Below are 10,932 nucleotides of genomic sequence, written 5' to 3'. Positions count from 1 at the left end.
GCCATTTGAAACCACCTTCCCATAAATTGATCAAACATTTATTACTGTTATACTGCACCTTTCTAAAGCACATACCACTGTAGTATCCCCACTCATTCAGTTTGCAACACTAGGGATAGTGAGGCTGCTTCCGTCTCTACATAACCTCACGCACGTCCTCCCTTAACGAAACACTCAAGGAAGCTGTGTAAATCTGCAAAGTCATGCTGGCGCTGCAGCCATAGCGTCTGGAAAGGGGATAGCAAGGGCCGGGTGACTCTCCTTCATCCTTTCCCCCTCGCCACCCTGCCCTGTTTCCTCGCGAGATCCGGGAGACTATAAAGCCACAGACACCGAGCTTGAGTGTAGGCAGTGTAGTTAGCCTGTGGATCCGGTTTCTGCGTGTATTAAGTTGCGGTTAAGGAGCCCGCCTTTCCTTGATGTAAGTGTTTTTCAGTTATCTGCCTGTAGCAAAATTTAAATTGTGGACTAACATGTTTTATCTGTTCTGTGCCGCACCTGGGGGAGTTGAAGAGCAGAGCGTGCTGAACTAATTTTCCTGCTAGGAACACCAAGGCTGTTGAAGCCTGCAAGCTCCCTTCTCCCTTTAAGGGGGACGGGGGGAAGAGACTCTGGCTCCAACCAGGGCCGGCTCCAGGCCACAGCGCGCTGAGCGCGTGCTCGGGGCTGCACGCCGCAGGGGGCGCTCTGCGGGCTGCTGGTAGCTCCCGGGGAGCTGCCGCAGGTGTGGCTGCGGACTGGCCGCTGGTCCAGCGGCGGGACCGGCCAGCGAGCGGGCGGCAGAGCTGCGCGTGCCGCCGTGCTTGGGGCGGCGAAATGGCTAGAACAACCTGAAAATGTCTTGTTAGCGTAGCCTGCGGGGACGAATCTGCAGAAATCTCCATAGTCTTGGTAATGAATCCGGTTCCTTGAAACAAATGTTGCTCCTAATGCGGCGCTTTTTTCTAGGAGCAAAGCGCAGGAGTGTTGGGGAACCAACTTTGGGAGCTCTCTAGCAATCGCCATCAGAGGAGTGTGGTACGGGCTCTGGGGTCGCTTCTCCCCTACAGGGGGAGTAGAGGAAACATGCTCTTAAAGTGGCCCTGAAATGGCATGTTATAATCCCGAAATGAAGTGATTTCTCTTGGCTGCATACACCACTGTCCTAGCAGGCTGTTTAATCCTTTAATGGCAGAAGTTTAGCGAATAAATCTGGTTTGGCCCCTTTGGGTTCTAACGTCCGGGAAATCTGGTTTGGATGGAGGCTCTCTCGAAGTTGGAGGGTGGAGGGAACTAGCCCTATCTAGTGCTAGGACTAATGCCCGGCTTGGTTTCTGTGGCCTGAGTTCCTCAGTGCGGGTGAGCTGACTCTGGAGCCAGGTTCAGACAGCCACTTTTAGCGAAGCTAGTTCAGTGGTCTCAGAACTGCACAAGTTCTGGTCCTTTTCTGGCCATGGTAGAACAGAAGTTTTGCCATGTAAATTGTAAAAGGGGATAGTACCACAGTTGTGACTGGTATCGGCACCTCTACTCCATTAGGGAGGCTGCTGGCAGGGTGTCTTCTGGAATCCCCTCCCACCCCTGGTTCACATAACCTGAACTCCTCTTTAGAGGATGGTGCAGGACTCAATTGCTTCAGCTGGCCTCTGATGCTGTAGGGCGACTTGAAGATTAACGATGAGCTGATTTAAAATGGCATCAAATATAGCTTTTTAAATCACTGACAGTGCTTGGAGCAAAGCTCAGCTGCCTTTAATGGTGTATAAGTTGAAAGGAAATAACATAATATTGATCATTGGGTGTCTTCACTACACTAGCTAAATTTTAACAGCATTTCCTGAACATAGAGTATGGCAGATGGTTTTTCTGTGGCTAGTTGCCATGTGCTGAGATAATAGGAGACCATGGCAGAGACTCCAAAGGAAGTATAAACTATGCTGTGGGGAATCATAATACAGTCTTCTCCCTTGAGTGTTAATTCTTAACAACAATGTTGCTTAAGAAAAATGACAGTTTTGTATGAATTTTGTTAAAGATGTTTTCTAACATAACTTTACTGAAACTGAAGCAGCTTGATACTGTGCATAGGACTTTAGATATGTTTACCCTTAGACAGGCATGAAGCTCTTAAAAGCAGAAAAGACATCACCAGATGCATTTTATTAACTTTTGAAATAACTAAAGTGGAGTCTGACAATTCTGCAACACAGTCACCTCCTCTAGACTGAACAAGAGAGACATTGATGCCCTTGCACAATCTTAAATAACCTCTAAGAAGTAAATGCTCTGTAGTGTTGAGAAAGCACTTGTAATCACAAACTTGCCAATTCAGCACTACAGTAAAATAATTTGGTAGAACTGGTACAAACAGCTTAAGTCTGAATTAATAAACAATCAAAGTACACAGTGATCCATGTTGTAAAATGCTTGCTTTCCTAAATTTTTCCAGTTTGTGTGGTTTTTTACATGCACACACAGCTCCCTTTTCACTAACAAATAAAATGGAAGCTCTTAACCTTATGCTAGAACAATCTTTGGTGTGCTCTAACTGGAGGAAGGACATAAGCATTGCCAGTACAGTATGCCTAGTAAGACTGTTATCAAACCAATAGCATAGTCGAATGGTCAAGGTCTTGCACTGCATGTATCTATTCTGAACATGGAACAGACAGGCTTTCTTGTGTGGGCTGGATCTGTTAACTCTGTCTTTGAGTCATGCTGCGTACAGTACTAATATAATGGCAAGCCAGCTTCTTTCTTTTCAAATCTTGAATTTTGTAATGGACTCTGAGTGAACTCAAAGTTCATATGTTAACTGTGTGCATGATACATTTTAAATTACATGTGGCAGAGGGCAGAAAAGGAACAACTCTAGTCTATGGAATCTTATTAAGGTTGTATGAACTCAGTTTAGTAGTGTCTCCAGTAGTTTGGTCTTGATACCTGGATTGGATTTGTTTCCTCTTCCTAAACAGTGTGTGTGTAAAATTAATGGCAATAGCCACTACCTGTAATGTCAGTAGTCAATACAGAGGTTTCTTTAAAAAATAAAATAAAAAAACCCCTACTTAGTATAGCTACAAGATACCTAGGCACCAAAGGCTTTGGCAAACTAAACTTACTCACTGAACTCAGTCAATATAAATGACAAGTTTCCTATCTCTAAAAAATTACCACTGGATTATTATGGCAGAACTGCATGTTGATTCTTGGGCTGACAACTCCTAGAAAACTACATTGTCTAACATGTTTCTAATATTCTAGCCCATATCAAGATGTCTGCAGGAAATGCATTTATTGGGAAACCAGCCCCTGACTTCAAAGCCACAGCTGTGATGCCAGATGGGCAGTTCAAAGACATCACCCTCTCTGACTATAAAGGTAAGTCTAAAAGTATACTGTTGCGCTTGTAGATTCCTTACTTCCCTCTTCCACAAGGCTGCGTGTGTACTGCATTTAATTTCTGGTGACTTGGATTGATTCAAAAGTCAGGGTTGATGGTAATCCTTTAAATTACCCATTTGGAATGTAACTTGTCCAGTGACTTGATCTGAGAAGTCCAGAGCTAGCATTGTAGGGTTATTGCAAGTATACATCAGTCTTCACTTGCAAAGCTGTGGGAGGAATCTGGCAGTATTTGCCTATGTTATGCTTGGTGGTAGCAAATGTGAATCCTAAACTTTAATGAGAGCTTAATTTACACTAAAATGTATTGGATCAGGCCTGTTTGGCTTCTTTATCACTCCAGAAAAAGAGCTGATCCAATATCTCAAATATTTGGAACAGTCAAATCTCTCCCTCTTTTTTAAAATGAAACTATTGTAGTGCTTTCCCATCTTCATTAGCTAGCAGGAAGCAGTATTCTTCTATAGCACTAGAATGCTGGCTGCCTTAGGGGGGGAAAATAGAGCAAGACTTAAAAACAAAAAAAAACCTTCAGGCCTTGGTCTCTCTAATATTCTTGGCGTATTGTTATAGTATGTATTACAGTGGAATTGAACATTTTGTAGCCAAATATGCAGCTTCTATATGGAAGCTAGTAGAACAGGCTGTCCTCTGCTTTAGGTATCCTAAAGAAGAAACAGTCCTGACCAAATTGTTAATTGGAATACACACGGTCTTTGTATGTTTGTGCTTTTGAGACTACTCTGTCTAAAGAAGTGTAACTTACCCAAAGGACTAATTTGTTACTTATTTTTTTCCCTAGGAAAATACATTGTGTTCTTCTTCTATCCCCTTGACTTCACCTTTGTTTGTCCAACTGAGATTATTGCATTCAGTGACAGGGCTGATGAATTTAAGAAACTTAACTGTCAAGTAATTGGAGCTTCTGTTGACTCTCACTTCTGTCACCTTGCCTGGTAAGCATCCATCTTTAATGCTTGTGACTTATACTAGTTTTCCTCTACAGAGTATACTAAAGAAATGATCTATCTTAATTTCTCTGCTGTACTCAAATCTACAGCAAAGCTGGCAAGCAGCAATTGTATAATAGTGTCCTGTTGAGATCAATACCAATTAATAGAATTGGCTTCTGACATAAGAATATTGCTTAACTACTGCAGTTACCACCTTTCCCCAAGACATTAACTATGCAGTTAATTGCAATATTAATTCTGCAAAAAGTGTAGGTATTCTAGCACAGGTACACTGTACTCTGTAGTTTCCTTCACTGCTATGTCCCCTCCGTCCTGACATTCTCATCTTCCTCTTCAGGGTCAATACTCCTAAGAAGCAGGGTGGATTGGGTAACATGAACATTCCACTGGTTTCAGATACAAAACGCATCATTGCTAAAGATTACGGAGTATTAAAAGAGGATGAAGGTATTGCGTACAGGTAAGGCTGCTGGCAGGGTATCTTCATGACTTTTGTTATCCACAGATCTCATCAAATAGAAGGGGAACTTCTGTCATGTCTTTATCAAAATAAACCCTAAAACTTGCAGGTACTTGGGAGATCTTGCAAGCTAAAGTTGTTAATCTTTAGCTCACTTGCATCCCTGCTCAAATTAAAATTCTTTAAGCTTTCTCAAATATGCCTGGTGGGCTTGTGAGCGAGTGCCTTTGGCATCCATCTTGATTTCCTTACCTGAAAGTTGCCTGCCTTTTCCTAACCTCACTATTGAGTAGCAACTAGCTAGTATGCTGTCCTTCACTCAAATCACTGTTTCCATAGTGATCCACTCTATGTAGCCTGCAAAGAACACAAGATTTGCAGTGAACTACAGAAATGTAAATGCTAGCCTAATTAAAGAAATATCAAGCTGGGTGTGTGAGCTTCCTGTATATTCCTGCCTAATGACTGCTATTTTAGTCTAAGGAACTGAACATCTCATAACACCTCTTTGAATATTGAGTTCAGATTGTATGGTAGGTCTGGAAGACTACCAAATCTTTTTTGTGTCCTGCCATTCAGAGCTCAAACTCTAATCTTGAGGTGAGGCCACTGAAGTAACCTACTGCAACCAATACCTGCTAATTTTCAATATAGCTTTGAAAGGAGGTTCAGCTATGGCTTCATTTGATCTGTGACATGAGTGTTCCATTCATCCATGTGAAAGGAGCTTCCTTGTCCTTGCCTTTGCTACCTTCCTCCTCGGTTCTGTTTGTTCTACATTGATTCATATGCATGGAAGGCTCTCTTCCTGGGTATGTTTCCTCTTGCAATGGGAGTTATAAATGGTCTCCAGATTAAAATTTGTTCTCCTGGCACCTCTAGCTTGTGTTGAGGATAAGCATGCAATGTAGCAGTGTGGTGCAAACACATACAAGGGATAGTATTGTTGTGCAGCCTGCCTTTTTTGGAAAGTTCAGTAACTTACTATCACACCTTAATAAAATAAAGTAGCTTGTAAACTTGCAGTGGCAGGCATAATCTCTTTTCAAAGTCTGTTCTTTATTTTACTTGTGTCCAAAATATATGCTTTTCTGCAGAGGCCTGTTCATTATTGATGATAAGGGAATCTTGCGTCAAATAACCATTAATGATCTCCCTGTTGGCCGCTCAGTTGACGAAACTCTCAGATTAGTCCAGGCTTTCCAGTTCACAGATAAACATGGCGAAGGTAAGCTCTTGCATTAGTTTGCTTGAAGTATTTAAAAGTGCAAAATTTCCGTTACAAGAGGAAAAGGGGTTTTTCCAGATGGTAAGATTATGCCACATAGCCAGGGCCTTGGTAAACTCAAGGCACCTGCATGTTTTTGCAAAAATGTACTTCAAAGAACAACCTTGTCTTGTACAGATTTTTTTTCTTATCTGTAAAAATGCAACACAATGCTGTTTTACCTCCTATTTTAGTTCATCTATCAGTATTGCTTCATCTAATGTACAAAAATCACTTAGAAATTTGACCGATTCTGGTATTGGGCACTTATTGAGTAACATCAAGCAATGTCAGCAAGTAGCAGTTGCTTGATCTAGTTCAGTGGCTCATACCCTCCAACATTTTGAAGAACAAACTACTCTTAACCAATGGCTGTACTCACTTATGCCCTCCAGGGATGGACTAGATGCAACTGAAAAGATCTATGGATGAAAAGCACTATGCAAGACTTGGGTAATATTACAGTGGCTCCCTAGTAAATTCCTGGGCAGGCTGCATCTCTCCCCAGGCTTGATAAAGCACCCTATGGGAAGGCTTGGGCAGATAGGCATGGCAGCTCTCCATGTCTGCTTCTCACCTCTCTCTAGTCATGGGGCAAATCAAATTAGGAAGGGCAGAAGAGCAACTGGCTAGTGGCACAAGCCTCCCTCTTAATAGTGTCCATATATTCTGTGGTGGTAGAGGTTGGAATCTGCTGCACTGAAACAAACCCATTAAAGAACCTCTAATGAGAACTTGTCATTCTGGTAGCTAATGCTGTTAGTCTTGAATCAGTGCAATTATTTCTAACCAAACAATTGCTCACTGCTTAATCTGCTCTTAATTATGGACAGAATTGGTAGCTAAGTAACACTTTCCATTACAAGACTGTCTTAAGTTGCCTAGAATTGCTGAACTTCAACTACCCATTCAGTGATTTATTTTTTTTTCATTCCCGGTATCTCCCACAGGCTGAATCTTTGTATCTTAGTCTCCTAAATGGGTCAGAACAAAACTAGGGCAAAATACTGTTGCCCACAGTAAATTCTTCCAACCATTTTGTTAGGCAGTGCCTCCATGCTTTAGGGCAGACTGTTTGTTTGCTGGTGTTTCTGCCCTGGATTAAAGACTGTGTCTTTGGACTAGGTCAAATTTTGAGTGGATTGCTGTCCAAGTTAGCCTCTGAAAAACTAGTTGGCACATGCTCCAAGCTTATTGTTGAAGTCTCCAAAGATTATGCCTGTACTAGGCATGTGCCATTGCAGCACAGTTTTTATGTGCTGACCTGGCTGGGTGTATGCCAGCTCTAGAGACTGAGCAATACTTTCCCTACACTTGCTCCTCCTAGCTGCTTTCGGCCACTGGTGCTAGACACCAGAACTGACAGCAGGGAGGCTGTCCTGTGTACTCAGTTGTCACCTGGTGGTGCCCAGGCAGTGAAGTAAGAAGCAGCCTGGCTGGCGTTTTGGAGGTGGGGGAGGACAGGGACAAACTGGGGCAGAAGGCTTTAAACCACTAGAGTAGGTTTCCCCTCTAGGATTCCTCAGTCAGCAAATAGCTGTAAAAGCATTTAAAAGTTGGGAAATGCCAGAATTAAAGTTGTCTGTCATTTCCTTGGGCACAGATAACTGAAGCACAAAATAAAATTAAAACAGGATGAAGTGTTAAAGGTGGATGTCAGTAACAATTACTTATTGCTGTAATCATATTGTGTATTTGCAGTCTTTTGAATTGCTGGCATGCTCTCTTCTCTTGTAGAAGTTCCTGTAAGTTTTTACAAGCAGTTAATAAAACTTCTCTTTCAGTTTGCCCAGCTGGCTGGAAACCTGGGAGTGAAACAATCAAACCCGATGTTCAGAAAAGCAAAGAATTCTTCTCCAAGCAGGAGTAAACATGCTGCCTGTGCTCAACTGTGTTAGACTAGTATCCTCAGCCTGCCTTCTGGAAAAAAACAAGAGCATCAAGTATCTCTTTGGAATTTTCTGACTATTTAAAGGTTGCATACTGTGAGTCAAGAGAAGTCTTGTCTGTAGGAGTCGACCATCCTTTTGACTAGTCTTACTGACAATACCTTCATATAGAATTCTAATGATCAATACTTGTGTATCATGCCTTGTTGACTTCAATGACCAGTGCAGTGTAAGTGGTTGGGTCAGTGTTTCATGTAGCCCAGCTGTATCTGACATTTTTCTAACTATTAAACTCCATAGAAACTGGAACAGTCTATTGTTTCTCTAAGAATTCCAGCAGTGACTTAGGGAAGCAACTCTGAAAATAACCTTTCCTTTGGTCCATTGTGCAAATGAACATTCAGGTTCTTTAAACTGTCTCAAAGAATGGCCATACTGGGTCAGACCAAAGGCCCATCTAGCCCAGTATTCGTCTTCCAATAATAGCCAATGCCAGAATCTCTAAAGGGAATGAACAGATCAGGGAATCATTAAGTGATCCATCCCCTGTCGCTCACTCCCAGCTTCTGGCAAACAGGCTAGGGACATCATCCCTGTCTCTATCCCAATCCTATCTGTTCTCCATTCCTGGCTCCTCATCCCATTCTCTGCACCTAGCCAATCCTCTCACCCAGCCAAGTTTCTGTCCAGTAAGTACATTCCCCTCCAGAGCCAGGAGTGGACAGAACAGTTAACTTAATTTATCTTACAGTAACTGATTCTTCAAAATGTGTTGTCCACACATACCACATCTGGTGCATATGACAAAAGATCCTTTTTGGACAGCAGTGTCTGTGGGGCCTATATCCTAGGTGTCCCTGTGTTCCTCATCACCTGAGGGTATAAAAATGGAGCAATCCCAATTATTTCTTTGCCAATACTGTATCCGAATGTTATAGGACTCTGAGCAGGAAATGCACAGGGGAGGTTGTGGGATCCATATAGACAAATCTCCAAGAACTAGTGTCTGGTCATGTAACAATCCACATACGTGTCCTCATGGATCCCTCACTCAGACCACTCCTTGTTTGGAGGTGGGTAGCAAGAGTCTTTCTAAAATAGACATGGGATCTGGAAGCTTCTAAAGAATAATGTCTTGTAAAAGTGGACTGAGCTTCACTTAGTTGCCCTGCAAACTTTGGAAATATGCAGCCTCAGCTGCTGTTTGACAAATGTCCCTGAATACACTTAAGCATTAGAGCTCATTTTACTAGTGTCTGATGTGGCTAATTCACATGTTCTTATACAGCTGGATGTTAACGTGTAAATATCACTGACATTTAACCTCAAGGCTGCAATCCAGGTGTTTCTAAATTGCTTTGTTCTGTTTAAGGGAAGTGGTGTCAAATTAGGCTTGGAAGAAAGTTAGGAGGTTCATGTGGAATTCTGAAAGTCCCTGTGGGCAGGAAATTGAGATGAGCTCATAAGAAACCCTGTGTAAGGGGCACCTGTCATGCAGGCCTGAATCTCCGCTGTCTTTGAACTGAGATAAAGGCTACCAATTATATCCATATTCATGTTTATATTGGGGTAGAAGTGTATATGACATGTGCAGTATTGATACTGTGTTCAATCAAGTGGCTTTCAGGAAAACACAGTGGCTCCAGGTAAGAGATCTGGTAACTACTTAAAGCAGGGACAGGCAAACTTTTTGGCCCAAGGGCCGCATCAGGTTTTGGAAATTGTACGGAGGGCCAGTTAGGGGAGGGGTTTGTGGCCCAGCTCCTGCCCTGGGACTCTTGCACCATTCAACCCATTCCCCACTCTCTGACCACCCCAAACTCCCCTGCTCTCTATCCAACCCCCCTGTCCCCTTACTGTGCTGCCTGGCACAGCAGTGGCTGGCGGTGCTGCCATCCATGCCACCTGGCTGGAGCCAGCCACACCATCACCAGCACACAGGGTCAGGCTGGACTCTGCAGCTGCATTGCCCCAGAAGCTCTCAGCCCCATCACCCAGAGCATTGTACCAGTAGCAGAGCGAGCTGAGGCTCCAGGGGAGGGGGGACAGGAGAAGAGGGAGGCTAGTCTCCTGGGCCAGGAGCTCAGGGTCCAGGCAGGAGGATCCCGTGGGCCACATCTGGCCCACCAGCTGTAGTTTGCCCACCTCTGACTTAAAGGTCATGGCAGTACCCAAAATTTTAGTTGTAAGGAGCCTCTCTCTGCGTTCCAGTCAGTTACAAAACTTGGCTTACAATTGCTGAGTCAAAAGGACTAGAAAGAGTTAGAACTCCAGACAGAAGTCTCTAACTCCTGTTATTGGAGAGGAGGGGGGAACACTCTCTCTCCTCTGTTTGAAGAAGCCAGGCTTGCCTGTCCTGTAATGAAAGGATAATAAGGGTCTAGGCAAGACAGACATGAGTATATATGGTTTGTGTTTTAATTTTTTTCTGATTCTTTGGTTTAAGGCAGCTGTCTAGTCACCACTGGTCAAACTCTTGAAGGGAAGAACTTAGCCATCAGGTCTGACTAAGCCCAATTGATCAACAGGATACTTACTCCTGGGGAGAAGTCTGTGCCAAAAAATTCAAAATTCTGCATACTTTGTCAAAATCATGCAATATAATCGCACTCAGTTTCAATTGTCTTGGTAATTTTATTTAAACTACAAGACAAAAGTCACTAACTATTCAGCATTTCCTAAAAACATGAAAGTTAAGTTACAAACATTTGGTAACTAAAACCCTACATTCCAGTTAAAATCCTGGATTTTAATTTAAATTTCAGTATAGAACACCAAACTTCCAAAAAAAAATTAGACAGCCATTGTAAATTGCTCACACTCTCATACATGAGTCATAGTTTTGCTAACTGTCCTGGGCCTGGCTGGGTACTTTAGGAAGTGCTTGCTACCAATTATCCTGACATTTTATTGACTGCTTGGTAAATGTCTTATTTGCCCTCAAAGTCTTGTTTTGTT

At 42.8% G+C, this 10,932-nt stretch overlaps 1 protein-coding gene across 1 annotated transcript; it reads left to right on the top strand.

Annotated features, from left to right (window-relative positions):
• Window positions 1–225: 225 nt before the first annotated feature.
• PRDX1 (peroxiredoxin 1) lies at window positions 226–8,283 on the top strand. Its single transcript, XM_032804579.2, has 6 exons — window positions 226–421; window positions 3,244–3,360; window positions 4,187–4,340; window positions 4,696–4,818; window positions 5,916–6,046; window positions 7,870–8,283. The coding sequence occupies exons 2-6, from the start codon at window positions 3,255–3,257 to the stop codon at window positions 7,953–7,955; spliced, it is 600 nt and encodes a 199-aa protein (XP_032660470.1). The 5' UTR covers window positions 226–421; window positions 3,244–3,254; the 3' UTR covers window positions 7,956–8,283.
• Window positions 8,284–10,932: the final 2,649 nt, after the last annotated feature.

The sequence above is a fragment of the Chelonoidis abingdonii genome, chromosome 7 (assembly GCF_003597395.2).
Source record: "Chelonoidis abingdonii isolate Lonesome George chromosome 7, CheloAbing_2.0, whole genome shotgun sequence".
Taxonomy (NCBI): domain Eukaryota; kingdom Metazoa; phylum Chordata; order Testudines; family Testudinidae; genus Chelonoidis; species Chelonoidis abingdonii.
This window is presented reverse-complemented; position numbering and strand designations above follow the sequence as displayed.